We start from the raw sequence: 19,618 nt of genomic DNA, 5'->3' as shown, positions 1-19,618 counted from the left end.
ACGGAGACATAACATACTTACATAAAAAATAGTATTTAATAATACACATTTATTTACCACATACACACACACACACACACACACACACACACACACACACACACACACACATACAAACACGCGCGCGCGTTAAAAAAGAAAGAGAATGTAGAAAATTTAAAAATTGAAATAAAATATTTTATAAATATGAGTATTAATAATATTATACATTTATGCTAACGGATACTGAAGTTTGGAGGAGCAATAAAGATAACTCTGGGAATATCTTTGTTTCGAAAGATATGTTAAATGCATTGCTTTGTCTTCTGGCTGCTGGATCAATAATTGCATCATCAAAAATTCTTATAAATCATTTAAAAGAGAAAGAGAATGTAGAAAATTTAAAAATTAAAATAAAATTATTTTATAAATATGAGTATTAATATTATACATTTATGCTAACGGATACCGAAGTTTGGAGGAGCAATAAGGAAAACTCAGGGAATATCTTGGTTTCGAATGATATATTGAATGCATTGCTTTGTCTTCTGGCTGCTGAATCAATAATTGCATCATCAAAAATTCTTATAAATTATTTGAAAGGAAAGAGAATGTAAAAAATTTAAAAATTAAAATAAAATTATTTTGTAAATATGAGTATTAATGTTATACATTTATGCTAATGGATAAAATTACTAAAAAAGAAATCGTTACGTCAAGTCATGATGTCTTTATTAATTCTTTTTTAATTATGTATCCGTTTTTAATTATTTTTGTAATAGAATTTTTCTTAAATAAATTTATTCCTATAGCTTTTGTTAATCTACATGTATAAAATGTATTTGATTTTTTTTACATGAAATGTTTAATATAAGAGTAATTTTAAACGCAAACATTCCATATATTCAGGTTTTTTATTATTTATTACTTGGTAGATATACAATATTGTTAGAATTTATAAATTTGTAAAAGATTGGACAGTAAAATAGTCCGCCTGTTATAAATTGTGTATTTCTTGATAGATAAAAGTTGAGCAATTAATTTATTTAATAATAGTATCATAAATAGCATTACTTTTTATGTCTTTAAGTCATGTCTTTTTATGTACTTAAGTCATATTTTTTTATATTAATGCGTAACTATGTATGTATGTATAATTTTTTTCGATGAAGTTGTGATTTAATATACTTTGGATTGATCATAAATTTGTTATTACTCTCTCGAGTTCTCCACCATTAAGTTTGCTAAAGAGAGTTGTTAAACACTTCGAAATAACATTCTGACATTTTGTTATTTTTCTCCTATAAGATAAAATAATTCTAATTAATATTAAAGTTAAACTGTTAAATTGTTTATAGTTTATAGGTAATACTCACTTGACAAAGCTATTTGTTACGGTTATGTTGTTTATCATTTACTGCTGTCACTTGCGAGCTGTCATTACATTACATTTAATTTACATTTAACTTACGCAACACGAAGTAAGCGCAGCGAGAGAACCAATCGGCATCACGGAAAAGAGGCAACAATACTTTCGAGACTTTCGAGTATCGATGACCATCTCCTTTTTTAGATAGGAATTTTTAGTGATATATTGTGTCAACACACAATGTCTGATTTTTGTTTTGTTAATGTCTTTAAATTTTGTTGTACTTTTGCTGCATTTTTGGGGGCACATTGTGACGCAAAGTCTACTCGATTTTTGTCGTGTTTCTGTTAATGTTAGTTGAAACGGCAAACTGTAATTGCTTGCTGTCCAACTTTTGCCAGCATAATATGTGTCAAAATTTTTCAGTTCGTGCTCTCAGCAGGTTTGGCTATCTGGGTACATTTGTGGCTATCTGGGGTAATCAAAATAAAGAAATTATTTCGTTATTTTTGGTAACGTTACATTTTTTGACGCTAAAAGTAAACTTTGAACATTAAAAGATATTTAGATTGCAAAAATAAATTCTAAGAATGTACGAGAAATAATATACTAATTTAGATATAACAGGTCCGTTCTAATAATATACGAATAATGACCCAGATAGCCAAACCTGCCGAGAGCACAAACTGAAAAATTTTGACACATATTATGCTGGCAAAAGTTGGACAGCAAGCAATTACAGTTTGCCGTTTCAACTAACATTAACAGAAACACGACAAAAATCGAGTAGACTTTGCGTCACAATGTGCCCTCAAAAATGCAGCAAAAGTACAACAAAATTTAAAGACATTAACAAAACAAAAATCAGACATTGTGTGTTGACACAATATATCACTAAAAATTAAATAAAAAAACAGATATGTCATGTCACATTAAATTAATAAAATGTAGCTAGAAATTTGACATATTTGCTATCACGCTGCAATACCAGAAACTTGGCGAAAATACAGCACGATGTATCACATGAAATACTGACAGCAAAAATGCAGCAGAAATCGAGCAGAGCCTGCCGTCATGACATGACGGCGAAAACGCGGCAGGTATAGAACGCGAGTTTGCTACATCAGATGTGTGATGACTTCTGCACACAGGACGCGGCAAAGCGGCATCGCGGTGGCCAATCACCGTCTTGCTTTTCTGATAATACATATATGTATTTAATAAAAAAGCAAGACGGTGATTGGCCACCGCGATGCCGCTTTGCCGCGTCCTGTGTGCAGGAGCCATGAATCCTCTATAATATAGATGATTTTAGTGAGTGGGCGGTAGTAAGGTTGATCGCCCGACGTGTCTCCCGTCGAATCCCACACTTCCCGGACCTGATCCTCCCAGAAGTCTTCTCAAAGATTTCCACCTTTATATAAAAAAAAGTTCAAATTGGACGGTTCTTGCATGTGATATCATCTTGGGTTTAATTAACTCTCTGCAGTCAGTCGAAAACGCCACATTTAAATTTAAGTATATAATCATAAAATATATAATTCGTAATGTATATGTAAATTAAATATCATCAAATTTATAAAATTATATAATGTAAATTAAATGTAATAATAATATTAATAAACATATGTACATTGCATACATTAATTATTTATTTTACTAATTAAAAATTATTAATAATACGTCATATCGTGTTAAATTTTTGCTATATTTTTCCGATTACTTGTGACGACAGCTTGGTGCTCGATTTCTGCTATGTTTTTGCCGTCACAACCGATAAAGCAGATCGCGTTCTATATCTGCTGCGTTTTCGCCGGCATGTCATGACGGCAGGCTCTGCTCGATTTCTGCTGCATTTTTGCTGTCAGTACTTCATGTGACACATCGTGCTGTATCTTCGCCGCGTTTCTGGTGTCGCAGCGTGATAGCATTTCATGCTTCGTTTTTGCTGTCTTTCTGCGTTTAGAGTTTAATTTGTCAGATTGTGTTCGATATTTACTATGAATTTGCTGTCATGTTATGGTAGCAGATGATATTGGATTTTTGCTGTATTTCTATCAATATTTTCTGTTGATAATCTGTGCTTGTAAAAACTAAGCTTAATGAGGAAGCAGCAGATTGAAATCTGCTGCGATATCATGCTCGAGTTTGCTGGCATATTGCCGGCAAGCTGCTAGCATTTTGCTTGCTGGGGATATATTATAGAAAATATTATAAGAATATTCTCACTGCATTATATACGGTACGTATCCCCTACAGCATGAAATATTGCTGCAACGTTGCAGAAATATTGCAACAGTGCATAATATAACCAATATTGCAGAAATATTGTAGCAATATTACAAATATAATATTTTTTAGCAAATGTTGCACAATATTGCAGCAATATTACAAATGTAATATTTCTTAGCAGATGTTGTGCAATATTGTAGCAATATTACAAATGTAATATTTCCTAACAGATATTGCACAATATTGTGGCAATATTATATTGCAACCTTGCAAAATTTATTTCCCTATAATCCGTATTTCTTAATCTAGAACTAACAATAAGTAATATTTTACATAGTTTTAAGGGACAAATAAAAAAATAGAGCAGGATATTTTTATTTTAAATTTTTATGTAAGATTAGAGCTAAAAGATACATAGATGTACAACAACTTCTGTAATCACGACAGCGTTGCGTCCCATACTAGATTGAGTGAAGCAAGTCCAAAAGATGTTCACTCTGACTTATATATATAATACATTAATTAAACATGTGTGAACCATACATGCATGTGTAATTCTAGCGTATAAATTGATCAGGATGGGCATTTTCTGGACTTGCTTCATTTTAATGCTTACCTAAATCTAGAATGGAACGATATTCGATATCCGTTGGTGTATGTTAATTTAATTAATTACTTTTTTAATTATTAATTTTTTAAATTATTGTGTCGTAACGGTATGACAATAAATTCATTTCCCGTTTTTTGTATAATACACATCTTACATATTAATTGATTAATTTAACCACCTGCAACATTTCCTTCATATTGCGCATTAACGTTTCAGAAATATTACAGCAATCTTACAAGAAATATTGCAGCAATATTGCTGAAATATTACAGAAATCTTACGGAGAATATTGCAGAAATATTGCAGAAATATTGCACAATATTGTTTTGGAGCGGACATAGAAATATTGCTGCAATATTGCAGTAATATTTTCTGCAATATTCCAATCTTGCAAAATAATATTTCTGCAACGTTGCAGCAATATTTCATGCTGTAGGGGATGTTTACAGTTTGAGTACAGGATATTCTAATGATATCATGTGCTATGTGGGGATATACGGTAATTTTTAAAAAATGTCTTTTTTGCAGTTTTGTTATAAATTTGTTTTAAAGATTATTCTGCTTTGAATCTGATACTTTGGCTGCGGTAAAGTTGCCGCTACGAATACTTCGAAGCATTCTTTGATTGGTCAATTTATAAAATTTATTCTTTTGATTGGTTAATCAAACGCTTCGAAATTTGTAGCGGCAACTCGACCGCAGCCATTGATTTATATAAGATGATTATTAGCCCAGGATAAGGTGCAATTTCATGCGAGCGAAGCAAAGCTGGCTTTTACCCCTTCTCCATCGATTTTCGTTAAAATGGCTGTCCCAGACAGCACAAGATATCCTATGGATATCCGTTTTATGTCCATTTCTTGTCCTAATGTCCATGGACCTTATAAGGATATCCATAGGATATACATTTGTGGACATTGAAGGGATATCCTAAAACGGACCACTTTGTATGTCTATATGCTATCCTTATTTGTACTCGCTCCGCCAACACCATCTGCATGCACAAGTGAACTAAAAAGCAATATGGCCGTAGTAGTGGTTAGGTTTTCGTTGGTTATCGGCATGTTTTACACAGTCAGGTAAGAATCCTAAAAATTTTCAGAAATTATAAGTTACGAGAGCAGCAAAGAATCTCATTGTGTGCCGTTAGCTTTGCCTCTGCCTGATTGATCAATTCGCTAATATATTCCACCACAAATTCTCTTTTAACGAGAATGATATGATAGATGGCTCGGCCGACGCTCGCTTGCTCGTAGGCTCTGACCTACGTACGTAAACAGAACGGTTACGTGTACACGGTAGGAGCGACGAATTCTAGACGTATAATTACAGATGGTAATAGACGACGGCGAAGTGTACGCGAATTACGACGAAGGTCTCGATAAAGAACAGCAACGAGATTAGAGATTGCAGCAACGGGAACAATCAGAGCCTACGAGCAAGCGAGCGTCGGCCGAGCACCATCATTTTTGTTAAAGGCGAGTTTGCGATGGAATATATTGGCGAATTGATCAACCAGGTAGAGGCAAAGCCAATGGCACACAATAAGATTTTATACAGTTTACTCTGTAGCCTATGTATATATGTATATATGTATATATGTGTATGTGTGTGTATAAACATAAAATTTAATTTCTGTTATAGTTGACGAGTCACAATCATTTGTTGCCTAGATGAGAGCACTTGCATGCTGCAGTCATTGTCTGCAATATAAAGAATATTTGTTCCACAGTAGTCGTTAAACAATGGATACACACTATATATATGTGTGTGATAATTTCAAAATACTTTAAGCTGATTGTTTAATTAATATTATACGTATGATACTTATTTAATTAAAATTGTTTAATGTATAATCTATCGAAAGAATAATATAATTTCTAAAATAAATATTTATATTTATATATTTTATTCTGTTTTTACCCTTTTATTTAATGTAAAATTTAATTTTGAATACCGCTTTTTATCACGTTCATAGGACGTCCATAGAACGTTCATAGGACGTCCATCGGACATATTTTACGGATATAGCATATCCACCAGTTTCATAAACCAATATCCCATGGACGTCCATAGAATCCCAGTGAACACAGTAATATAGCAGCAGTGTAACAGCAATGTAACCGAATATAACAGGTTACGTTACTCTGAAATTACACGTAACTTACATGTAAGTTACAATTTCCGACTCAGCAATATAACATGTTATAATTACATGTTATCTAACCGTTACACAACAATTACAAAGAAAAATAAAATAAAATAAATATTTCATTTTTTTTAAATTATTTTTATCAACAACACACTACATTTAAAATAAATTTTTATTAATTAATTAAATTTAAATTATGTAATTTTTTATTTTATTTGTACTTGCCGCTGCTAGGTTTGAACCTTAGGATGACGAACCTTGTACTCTACCTGCTACGCCAATTTGACTCATCGATATGGGTACTTGTTATTGTCTACATATACTTATATGTTATAAACTGACGCAACTATATTATTTTTTATAAAAGCAATTAAATTTTGCAAAACATATTAAAAATAAATAGCATTAATTTATTTACTTATTAATTTCATTGTTAAATTTATCTTTTTCCATAACCTTAATAATTAAGTTGATGGAAATTGCGATCTATTTAGCACTAATCTTTGAAGCGTTCAAATGATTAATTAGATGGTTAACTATATAGATCGTAATTCTAAGAAAAAATTGAATGGTATACATTTATTATTCTGTTTTTGTTCAGCACATGATGAATTTCGATTTTGTGCATTTTTTGTGCGCAGTAATTGTAGACAAACCATTATTTTTGAAAACATCTTTATAATAATTTTTTTTATTATCAAATAGATCTGTCATTCAGGATGTTATAATGTTGTCTGATTTCTAAGTCAACTACGACGCATCGTTCCGTAATAACATTGATACGAACGTGTTATGTTACGATTATACAATTTTTGTTGAATAACTGTAACGCCAAAACGATGTATAACAGCTAGATTACTTGCGTATAACAAATATTACGTAACAGGTTATTTCCATGTCATATAGCACCTACATATCACAAGAATAACAATGTTAAATTACATGTAACTTCCATGTTATATTGCCGCTATAAAATGTGTTCACTGGGATGTCTAAAGGACGTAAAACGGATGTCCTGTGGATATCCTCAATATCCGTTAAGGACGTCTTATGGATGTCGTATGGATATCCGTGTGCTGTCTGGGGTTTTAGCGCATCTCAGCAAAGGCACGCTCAAAATTCGACACAGTCGAACTTTACAGCGAAGCAACTGTAGCTGCCACTGTACGTCTGTAATATTCGACGTACGCGATGTACTGACTATAATACTGATTATAATCCATTTTTATACGTGGTTAATTACAGGCAGAGTTGCAAAATAATTTAATTATTGATTAATAATTGAATAATTAAATAAAAAATTTTAATTAAATTTAGTTTAATTGAAAATTAAATTCAAATTCTTGATTAAATAAAATTTAATTGAGAATTAAATTTTAATTCTTAATTAAATTTTGTTGTAATTAAAAATTAAATTTTTTTTAATTGAGAAATAAATCTTAGGGAATGAAATTTTAATTTTTAATGTAATTAAATTAAATTAAGAATTAGATTATAATTCCTTTTTCCGTGTAGCCAATGACAGTGTCGAAATAAGACATGACAGGCAGCGTTGCAAATAATTAATTAAATATTTTAATTAATTACATTAAAATTGAAGAATTAAAAATCAATTAATTTAATTTTAAATTAAATCTTATTTAATTAAAAATTAAAATGTAATTCACAATTACAACAAAATTTAATTGAGAACTAAATTTTAATTCTTAATTAAATTTTATTTAATTAAGAATTAAATTTTAATTTTTAATTAAACTTTATTTAATTGGTAATTAAAATTTAATTTTTAATTACAACAAAATTTAATTAAAAATTAAAATTTAATTTTTAATTAAATTTTATTGTAATTGTAAATTACATTTTAATTTTTAATTTAATAAGATTTAATTTAAAATTGACTTAATTCTTCAATTTCAATGTAATTAATTGAAATATTAATTATTTGCAACTCTGATTACAGGTTCGGAACAAGAACAAGTTCTTTGTTGATTGCAATGCTGATTGATACAAATGTACAGTAAATAAACAGAAAACCAGCGAAGACATATTCCATAAAAAGATAGGAGTGGGGATAAAAAGCCAGCTTTTCTTCGCTCTATGAAGGCGAATAGCGATAGCTAAGCGACGCTGTTTTTTATTGGATGGAGAGGGGGTAAAAGCCAGCTTTGCTTCGCTCGCATGAAATTGCACCTGAACAGTCTGTGCGCCTGTGCGGCTGTGATGCGATTTCAAGCCCGGGCACGCTCACGCACACATCGCACTCCCCCTATCCGTGAGGCACGCGCGCTCGGCTGCGATCGGCGTGAGCCGTCGCGCACTCGGCTACGTTCGCGGCTGAGTTCGTCCCTTTCTCCTCTGCCTCTTCCCCCATCTAACGTTTTCTGACTTCGAGCTCCGAGGCGATCGCCGGCGTCTAATGCTTTTTCAGAATATGTTTATCGCGCGGGCGCCGCCGGCTCTCGCGATTATTATGATCGGCGCATAATTGTAAAAATAAATATGTACAATTTAATCAATATTTCCTTGTTATTCCATGTAAATTGAATTTATAAATAAAATGTTATTAAATATATCTTATGGTTAATTAAATTAATTATTTAATTATTTAATTAAGTAACGTGCGAAGATTTAAAAAACCTTTTTCTTCGGTAATTTTACAAACTTCGATAACTTCTCGGGAAAAAATGTTTCATATAAAAACATATATAAATATATGTACTTATATAAAAGATGTCTATATATGTTTATATCAGTTTCCTTTCTTTTGTAAAATTTCTGTTTGGTATAAAAAGATAATAGTCATACTGAAAAGATAGAAACTAATTAAAAAAATAATTTTTGCATTGCTTCTTTTAAAAAAGCTATGTATGAAAAATTGTCTATATACAATCATATATATTTCGGAAATTTTTTATACTTAACTTTCTTAGAAGAAGCAATGCGAAAATTATTTTTTAATTAGTTTCTATCTTTTCAGTATGACTATTATTTTTTTATATCAAACAGAAATTTTACAAAAGAAAGGAAGCTAATATAAATATATATGGACATATTTTATATATATTTATATGTTTTTATATAAAACATTTTTTCCTGGGTTCACAAAATTAATATTAGGTAAGTTAATATATTTTTTTAACTGAATTAAGTTAAAGTATTTTTTCTCTCATAATTTTTTCTTTTACATAAATAAATTTTTAAAACTTGGGAAAAAATTAACAAGTTTATGTATTTCAAAAATATTTAGTTAAAATTAAAAATTAAAATTTACAATTAATAAAGTTAAAAGTCATTAGCTTTTTAACTTTATTATTAACTTTTACTATTTAGTAAAATATTTATAAAATATAACTATTTAACAATTTTCTACATTTTATAAGAAAAAGGACATTGACAAAAAACTAAAGGAACATGATTTAAAACGTATTTTATTATTATTAAGCGTCGCACAAAAAAGCAAACTAGGAATTATAAAAATTATAATTATTAATGCATGCGCGATTGTTAAGTTTTTTATCATATTCGAATTGTTCGAGCAAAAGTCTTTTCTTTACTTATTACTTGCTTTATTTTAGTGATGTCAGAAATGGGTCTCTGTCACATTTAGTTATGTGTTTATATAAAAAATGTCTATAGAAACACACACAGCTTTTTTGTACACATTTATTTCATACATATTTTGTCTTATTTTAAAAAATTTAAGAGCTACTACTTTTAGAAATAAAATTGATATTTATAAGCCTCGATTCTATTCTCCACGTCTCTGGCAAAGAGTGAATTTCCTATTGCTTATTGTTTGTTATGTCCTATTGCTTATTGTTACTTATTTTTCACGGTGTTAATTGATTCTTTTTTTCGCTTACTTTGTAATATTGACTGTTGAATATATTTTATGATCTAATCTAATTATAATCGTTTTGATAATCTAGTTTAAACAAACTATGACTTTCTAATTTAAAATAAATATAAATAACGTTTTGCAAAATTAAGTTTAAATTTAACTTGAGTTGATTTAACTTAACTTTCAACTAAGTCAGTTTTTCGTTTATTTCGCAACTTTTAATTTAAGAAAATTAATTTTATATGCTATTAGCTTTAACTTGATTTAGTTAAAAAAATATATTAACTTATCCAATATTAATTTTGTGAAGTTATCGAAGTTTGTAAAATTACCGAAGAAAAAGGTTTTTTAAATCTTCGCACGTTACTTAATTAAATAATTAAATAATTAATTTAATTAACCATAAGATATATTTAATAACATTTTATTTATAAATTCAATTTACATGGAATAACAAGGAAATATTGATTAAATTGTACATATTTATTTTTACAATTATGCGCCGATCATAATAATCGCGAGAGCCGGCGGCGCCCGCGCGATAAACATATTCTGAAAAAGCATTAGACGCCGGCGATCGCCTCGGAGCTCGAAGTCAGAAAACGTTAGATGGGGGAAGAGGCAGAGGAGAAAGGGACGAACTCAGCCGCGAACGTAGCCGAGTGCGCGACGGCTCACGCCGATCGCAGCCGAGCGCGCGTGCCTCACGGATAGGGGGAGTGCGATGTGTGCGTGAGCGTGCCCGGGCTTGAAATCGCATCACAGCTGTGCGGTGCTTATTCTACGCTATGCATTGGGCCCTTCAGACTAAAAAAAAGGTCATTGATTTTGTAAATCAGTTATGATTAAAAAATGTATATTTTTGGAGGTAATTTGGAGGTAAATACGGTAATTTTAAAGCTTAAGTACGATAACTTAGTGTTCACAGGTTGGCAACGCTGGTCTTATTTCGTCCAATATCCACAATATCACACAAGATTGCAAGTATCCTAACCTAAATACCCGATTAGTCAACTTTAACGATTAAAAATACATCAATATCTAAGGTGAAAGATATTAAACTGTATAATTACTTTTCTTTATTGAACGATTTGTTATTAAACAAAATTTAAGATTGTTCCAGTTATTTGTATTGTAAGTCTGTTTTTTAAAAAATATCTATTCAACTAAATACTACAAATTAAATTACTAATCTTTACCATTGATTATTAAAATATTAACCAAGTTAGACAATCAATTATATTGTTATAATCATTATTATATGATTTTATCTGGTTGTGCTCAATTACAAAACATTTTACAAATATACTAATGTTACCCAGATAACATAAAATATTTATAAAATATTTATGACAAATATTTTGTACATATTTTTATGTCCAAGTTTGCCAGGTATAAAAAAAATTATGATAAATATTTATGAAAATATTTAAAATAAATATTTATACTATTATCAAAGAATACAAAAAATATTTCGAATTCATATACCATAAATATTTTTCAGTACATTAAAAAAATCTTCTATATACTATTGATAATAATTTTTGTATCATTTCTAAATAATTTATGAAAAATAATTATATAATCTTTAAAAAATATTTTTTGAAAATTTGTAAAATATTTGTGAATATTTATGATAAATTTTCTGTTATCTGGATAAGTAATGATTAATGTATTTTAAACGTATTCAAATAATCTAAACTAGATTATTAACTAAAGTTTCTATTGTTTTCAGATCAAACATACTATTTAATTCATTGTTTTATATGAAGATTTAAATTCTGTGATCATGTCAGTGTTGGAAAATAAAATTTTAGGGGAAAAATTGCAGTATTATTGTAGCAGTTCTAGCGACGAAGAAAATGATGAAGATTCTAAAGATTCTGATAAAGAATGTAACGATATAAAATACACCGATGACACTGAACAATATATTGCACCTTCATATTCAGAATGGGATGGAACTTCTAGTAACACAGGACCTAAAGGTGTTATAAAGGTATAATAATAAAGATGTATCTTAATGGAAAAATATGAAAATCTAAAAGATTATGTTGAACACGCGTGTACTAATATACATATTTATAAATATATTTAATTTTATTAAATATTAAATAGATATAATAGCTATTAATTCGAAATGTATTCTTGGAAGGATTGGCAACGATATAAGCAATTAGAAGCAGAAAAACGAGAATCACAAGAGAAAGAAAGGCTGCAATTAATTAAAAAATTGAGTTTAACTTGCCGCAGTGCTTTGGATGAAGAAAAGGAAGAACTAAGTGAGACAGATCCAGAGTTGGCAAATTTATTAAGTGATGAATTCCTTCTAGAATATCAGAGACAGAGAATGAAAGAAATGCTTGCCAAAACAGAAAAACTTTGTTTTGGGAAAGTTATAGATTTAAATAATACAGATCAGTTTCTGCAAGCTATTGATGGAGAAGATAAATCAGTGACTGTTATCATTCATATTTATGAGGATAATGTATCTGGTTGTGAAGCTATGAATGGATGTCTGATATCTCTTGCAGAAAAACATTCTTATGTAAAGTTTTGTAGAATTTTAGGTTTGTTAATTTATGATTATACACAGATTCTCACACAATAAATAATTCACTATCTCCTATTAATGCTAATTAATTGAGCAAACTTGAACATTAAACTTAATAACACCTTATTTTTCATTCATCTTTACATCCAACTTTAACATAAAATTTGAATGCTTATATCTATTTTTTGGAATTTCTGGAAAAGAATTTGTTTTTCTCTTATTGTCCTTATTGAAGTGTGTATTGTAGCAAATATTTTTTTCATGATAGTATACATTTAATATTCTTTTCCTTTAGGTTCGATTGCAGGTCTCAGCAACCAATTCAAAAAATTTGGTATACCGACATTGCTAGTGTATAAAAATGGACAGGTGATAGGAAACTTTGTCCATGTCACAGATCAACTAGGAATAGATTTTTACTCGTCGGATGTGGAAACATTCCTTATCGAGCATGGAATTCTCAATGATAAAAGTTACATGCCACTTATTTCGAAAAATGACAATGGAGTTTTCAATAGCGAATAAAAAAATCACCGTTATTTTTACATTAATCTACTAATATATTTTAAGTTGAAAAAAATTTTCTATAATTAAAAATTGTAAACTTGTAGAATATTTATTAAGAGCTAATCGATATATAGATTACAAAACAAATGCGAAACAAATATTTACTTAAATCAAAAACAATATAAATATATATTGTTTTGATTATTAAATTCTCCTCTTATTTACAGAACTATTTCAACATGTCCAAGATGTGTCTTTTTTTCTTTATTGCGTTACAAAGCTGCAAGTGGATTGATAACACCTCCTCATATTCTGTATTTTTCAAATTATCATACAGTTTTTTCAAATCTTCTTTCTGGCGGATCTCATCAGAAACCATTTTTAACTTCCCCTCGACTATTCGATTTAGCTTTTTAAAAGCATTAATAGTAGTCGAAGTCTCTTTGAACATTCTGATTGTACAAGAGAGCTTTGTTATCTTTGCCTGTAATTCGGCAATTTGTGCCTGCAGCAATAAATACCCTGCTTTTTCTAAATATGCTTGGCTTATATCTTCATATTTCAGCTTATTCCATTTGTCCATTAAGTTTATGTATTTCAGCAAGTCACTTTCACATTGCGAAATCAAATCCTCAACTTTATTCTTCCATTGCATTGCTGGTGCATCATAATATTCTAAGAATTTATTGTGCACGTCACATTCATTATTTCTTGACGCTTCCTTAGCATTTCCTCCTAAGGCTTCATATCTTATAACATAAAAATAGCTGTATATTAATCTTTATACATATTAACAATAATAACAATTATTACAGAACTTTGTGTATATTAAGTTAATGAAATCTTATTCAATATCTCTATTTGATATACATTCACCTGAGCATCATATGGTGTATTCTTTCACGTAGCATTGTTTCAATGCAACATTTCACCTCTAATCTTTCATCAGGATTAAAGTCACATAACGGCAAATCAATAATTCCCAAAAGCATCAATTTATCTTGCATATGTTTTGTTGTTGAAGGAAGATGCATATACTTATCCAGTTGATAAATTAAGAGTAATATTTGTAATTTGTTTGCTGTGCTTTTAGACAGAACATCTTTGTGGTTCAAGGACACTTCTTTCATACACTGATAAACTATATTAGTTTTTATGTGTTCACTTATATTTTCCTCGCACAATGCTAAAGAGTTCATTGTTTTTTCAATCACACTTGTTTCTTGGATTATTGGAAATCTATTGTTACTTTTTATAGCACATGGATAATTATCTAATAAACTTTGGGACAAATCCACTCTACTAATTAATCGACTACTGGATTGAGAAATTGCTGAAATACTCGAAATATCTAAAAAAAAAAACATGATTGTTCATAGTATACAATTGGAACTTTAGGCACATGATATAAAAATGTAAAAATCTTAAAGATATTAGAGTTTATTAACTAAATACTTGATTTTATCGTATCTGCTTTAATACAAATTTTTAGATATAAAAGTCTAATAAAATCGCTTACCCGATATTTGATGCAAATCGCTAAAATAACTCATATTTGATGTGTTTATTAAAGGATTAGGTGGTAATTATTTAGTTTAAGCACTGACATTCAAATATCGATGTAGTTGTGCTTATTCGATTCAGTTTTGCTTCAAACAAACGAATCTGGCAGAAAAGAGCGTCGTTCTGTCCCGAGAAGCGAGATATTAAATCGTTAAAGTGACGAATATTCAGGTTAAGAAACCTCTGTTATACCGACGAAATGTAGCGTGCGCATGCTCGGTCGCTCGGTGGTCACGTGAGCATGAAATAAAGGCGCAAATTTAAGGGCCATATTCATATGATCTGTTCTTTCTAGCTGCACTGTTGCACTCACAGATTTCTATAATATACTAGACTGCTAACCTTGATTCCCTAGGCGTACCAGGGGGTCTATTCTTGAATTTATTCGCAAGAGAAACGTATTCGCAAATTCTGATCTTACAGAAAAGTTGGAAATTTATTGGCTATCGTATGGCTATTAACCAATAAACTTACAACTTTCTGTTAGAGCGAGTATTTGCGTATACGTTTCTCTTGCGAATGACTTCAAGAATAGGGGCCCAGTATATGTATATATATATTTAAAAAATGATACTTAATAATACTAATAAATATCATTAATATTAGGTTATTTTATACAAAAATGCTCTTAAAATGAGGTTATATCATTTGTCCTTCAGTTTTAATACTTAAACGAAGAGAAATGTATACCGCTTTCTTATATATATTTGGGCAGCCTTTTATCACATACCTTAATTATTGTCATTTTATCTTTTTCTTTTATATTACAAGAGTAAAAGAATGATACATTTAACGCATAAGTACGCATAAGCGTCCAAGGAGAACGCTCTTATAGTCCTAGTTTACACCGAGTAATTGGTACGCGTATCAAGTAAAGATCTATAATCAAAGATGCGCCAATGGCCCCCCACCATGACTGCTATCCACCATCTTGTACCCATACGGAGACTGGTGGTTTGTTCGCGTCGCCATGCTCCGACATGCTCCTACTCACTCCAACGCATTCTAATAGGTTGGCGTCATCGGAATCAACGTATTGGAGTGCGTTGGGGTGAATAGAAGCATGTTGGGGCATGTGACGCGAACAGACCTTGGATGAGGACTGGGGTCTGGGGCTGGGGTCTGGAGTAGTGGAGATAGTAAACAATGCGAGCCTGCTCCAAGTTGTACGCAGCCATATAACAGATGCAAATTTAATTTTTCTTGTTCTTCCTGAGTGTATCGTCAAAATATAGTGACCCTAGAGTGCAGAGATTGAATTACCTTATAATTTCTGACACATAGGCCGGTATTCATAGTCGAATCTTATTTAAAGATCCTCTCAAGCAATGCTTAAGATGCTAATACGGCTCTGTGATTGGCTGATGGCATCTCAAGACAGTACTTAAGATGATCTTAAATATAAGATCCGACTATGAATACCGGCCATATTCCTTTAACCTATACTGCTCAACACAGAGCACTCTCCCCTCTTCCTCGCCCAGCGTGGGTACGCAATGGCGGATAAACCATGTGACTCAAATGACCAATCAAAATTATGTTCGCCATTGGCGAATCTTTGGGTCTGTTCGCGTCACATGCCCCAACATGCTCCTATTCACCCCAACGCACTCTCATACGTTGATTCCGATGACGCCAACCTATTAGAATGCGTTGGAGTGAGTAGGAGCATGTCGGAGCATGACGACGCGAACAAACCATTTGATTATAGGTCTTTAGTATCAAGTAGTGAATTTAACCCTTTGCGGCACGGTGGTCGATATATCGACCACCTATCTTGAAGTCATTTCTTTAATTTTTTGGACACTAAATACTGTATTTTATTACCTTTTTTTGTAATTTTACTTTAGTAAGAGTCTTAATAATATTTAGTAAAATATAATTTTCCTTTATCATTAGTTAATTTTGTTATATAAATAAATAAAGTGAAAAAAAGTGTTTTTTACAAAAAATGTATGTCAGAAAGAAGGAAGAATCATGAAGCTGTGAAAATCAGTATACAGAGGTTTTTTGGATCGCTGATTACGAATCCACCATCAGATTTCGACGATTTTTTTTTAATGGCGAATCCAATATAGCGATTTATGATTTTGAGTATTTTTTATCGGTTTTTTATGGAAATTTGTATACAGGGATTTTTCAAAATGCTGATTACGAATATAAAAATTGATTTGCTGTGCTAACTGTAATAAAAAAAGTAAATTGTGAGAAAAAATAAAAAAAAATTGTAAAATACAAAAATACAAAAAAAAATGGAGACAATGACCGCCACGTCCACGTTCGTGTCTCTGAAGTAAACTAAGTGCGGTTTCTTTTATGAAAAAATTTTATGTTCTATGTACCATTGTCAAAAAAATGAAAAAATATAAAATCTCAAAAAAAAAACATTTTTTATCACCCATTATTTGAAATTTTCCATATTTGAATTTTAAAAATCTGATGACCTACACATAATCAACCTAAAAAAGCTAGTTCTGTACATCTGTTCTTGTAAAAAAAAAGTAAGAAAGTCTGAAATTTTTCAATATTCCGATTCTAAAAAATTCAATATATCAATTTCCATAAAAAAACCAATAAAAATACTCAAAATCGTAAATCGCCATATTGGATTCGCCATTTTGAAAAAGAATCGTCAAAATCTGATGGTGGATTCGTAATCAGCGTTCTGAAAAATCCCTGTATACCAATTTCCATAAAAAATCGATAAAAAATACTCGAAATCATGACTTGCCATATTGAATCCGCCATTTTGAAAAAGAATCGTTGAAATCTGATGGCAGATTCGTAATCAGCGACCCTAAAAACTTTTCTACACCAATTTTCATAAAAATCCGATTAATAGAAAAATGTGTGCCGTAAAGGGTTAAGCTAATCAGCCAATGATTAAACACATTCACTAGTTATTTACTATTTGATACGCGTACCAAGTGCTCGGTGTAAACTAGAGTATAATCACATAATGGGTGTTTACGATAATGGCTATCCGAGTAATTTTCTCTAGGACCGAAATATATGATAAGCACAACCATCTACTATCATCATGATTCGTGACAACTCAATGCTGTCCGGTATAGCCAAATCATCACGAGCAAGTTGCAAGTTGCGAGTTCCGTGAATTTGTAGCAGGTAACCTAAAAAGTACGATATAAATATTATAAATAATTTAATTGATTATTACAATTAAAAATACTCTGTTTTTAATGTATGATAAGATTATTAACTTTAAAATAGTAATTATATCAACACAATCATGTATTTTTAAAGTATTGTCTAAAGTAATATCAGAGATTATTTTATTTACAAATATTTATTTTGTCTATCAAGTTTCTATTATAACGGTATTATTTCAAAACCTAATATAATATTTTAATTAAACATTGATTCTCAATAAATGTTATTATTTATTATTAACTAACATATATATTAGAAAAGTCATCTTTTATTAAACGGATGGTGTTAACACTTTAAAACAAATGAGATAAATTATGTAAAATTACTAAATAAATCATTATTAATAATATTTTTTAGATTACAAGTAAAATAAAAATTTAAGTATAAATATTTTTCTTTCTTGTAACAACTGTTAATGATAAGTTGCATGGTGTTATCTTTATTTTAAAAAATCATATATCTTTATGTATAAATATTATGCATGAATATTTCACTAATGTGAAACTAATAATAATGTTTACAATAAATTTTTTTAATTTGTAATACAAGTGCATAGTAAATTAAGATATACTGTTATAAACAGATATACGTTAGATATGCGTTAGATATACGTTATAATAGAAACTTGATAGACAAATTAATAAATAAAATATTTGTAAATAAAATAATCTCTTTAATATTACTTTAGACAATACTTTAAAAATACATGATTGTGTTATATAATTACTATTTTAATGAAGTTAATAATCTTACCATACATTAAAAACAGATTATTTTTAATTGTAATAATCAAATTATTTATGTCGTACTTTTTAGGTTACCTGCTACAAACTCACGGAACTCGCAACTCGCAACTTGCTCGTGATGATTTGGCTATATCGGACAGCATTGAGTTGTCACGAATCATGATGATAGTAGATGGTTGTGCTTATCATATATTTCGGTCCTAGAGAAAATTACTCGGATAGCCATTATCGTAAACACCCATTGTATCATACATCTCACTCACTCCTCTAGTAATCCATAGTCGTAGGACTATAAAATATTAGCCACATTCCAATCGGTAATTCAGTCTGCCGCCTATGAGCTCCTATTTGTAGATACTTTTCGGGTACACACTAAATGGAGAATATATAACGAGCCTAGCAGTCTAGTATATTATAGAAGTCTGTGGTTGCACTGGTGCAATAAGTTAGAATGAGAAAAAATATACTTGTCTTATGGTCTGTTCTTTCTAACTGCACTGTTGCACCGGTGCAATAAGTTAAAGTAAGACAAGTATATTTTTTCTCATTCTAACTTATTGCAACAGTGCAGATAGAAAGAACAGACCATGGCCCCTATTCTTGAATTCATTCGCAAAAGAAACGTATTCGCAAATTCTGTTCTTACAGAAAAGTTGAAAATTTATTGGCTATCGTATAGCTTTCAACCAATAAACTTGCAACTTTTCTGTTAGAGCGGGTATTTGCGCATACGTTTTCTTGCGAATGAATTCAAGAATCGAGCCCCATTACTTTAACTTATTGCACCGGTGCAACAGTGCAGCTAGAAAGAACAGATTAATAGTCAGTTCTTATAGAGCACTAAAAAAGTAGGTATTCTTACGTCCGCCATTTTTCTTCAAACTAGCAAGTAAC

The 19,618-nt window shown here is 30.3% G+C and overlaps 2 protein-coding genes and 1 long non-coding RNA gene across 4 annotated transcripts; 1 reads left to right on the top strand and 2 right to left on the bottom strand.

Annotated features, from left to right (window-relative positions):
• Positions 1-874: 874 nt before the first annotated feature.
• Positions 875-18,823, bottom strand: LOC118645550. The gene is made up of 3 exons (XR_004963260.1): positions 18,788-18,823; positions 1,356-1,800; positions 875-1,280 (listed from the first exon to the last, which is right to left on the bottom strand). It is a non-coding gene; the product is annotated as an uncharacterized LOC118645550 (long non-coding RNA).
• LOC105839510 (phosducin-like protein) lies at positions 10,917-13,391 on the top strand. Of its 2 annotated transcripts, none has more exons than XM_012685867.3 (5): positions 10,917-11,001; positions 11,103-11,317; positions 11,919-12,182; positions 12,339-12,753; positions 13,033-13,391. In XM_012685867.3, exons 3-5 carry the CDS (start codon positions 11,973-11,975, stop codon positions 13,260-13,262), a joined length of 855 nt encoding a protein of 284 aa, XP_012541321.1. In that variant the 5' UTR covers positions 10,917-11,001; positions 11,103-11,317; positions 11,919-11,972; the 3' UTR covers positions 13,263-13,391. The 2 variants fall into 2 exon arrangements, with proteins under 2 accessions (XP_012541321.1, XP_012541320.1); XM_012685866.3 differs by having other exon boundaries at positions 10,918-11,001; positions 11,103-11,229.
• On the bottom strand, positions 13,332-15,012 carry LOC105839509. Its single transcript, XM_012685865.3, has 3 exons — positions 14,764-15,012; positions 14,121-14,595; positions 13,332-13,993 (listed from the first exon to the last, which is right to left on the bottom strand). The coding sequence occupies exons 1-3, from the start codon at positions 14,795-14,797 to the stop codon at positions 13,474-13,476; spliced, it is 1,029 nt and encodes a 342-aa protein (XP_012541319.1). The 5' UTR covers positions 14,798-15,012; the 3' UTR covers positions 13,332-13,473.
• Positions 18,824-19,618: the final 795 nt, after the last annotated feature.

The sequence above is a fragment of the Monomorium pharaonis genome, chromosome 5 (assembly GCF_013373865.1).
Source record: "Monomorium pharaonis isolate MP-MQ-018 chromosome 5, ASM1337386v2, whole genome shotgun sequence".
Classification (NCBI taxonomy): domain Eukaryota; kingdom Metazoa; phylum Arthropoda; class Insecta; order Hymenoptera; family Formicidae; genus Monomorium; species Monomorium pharaonis.
The sequence above is the reverse complement of the archived record's forward strand: the minus strand, read 5'-3'. Positions and strand labels throughout refer to the sequence as shown.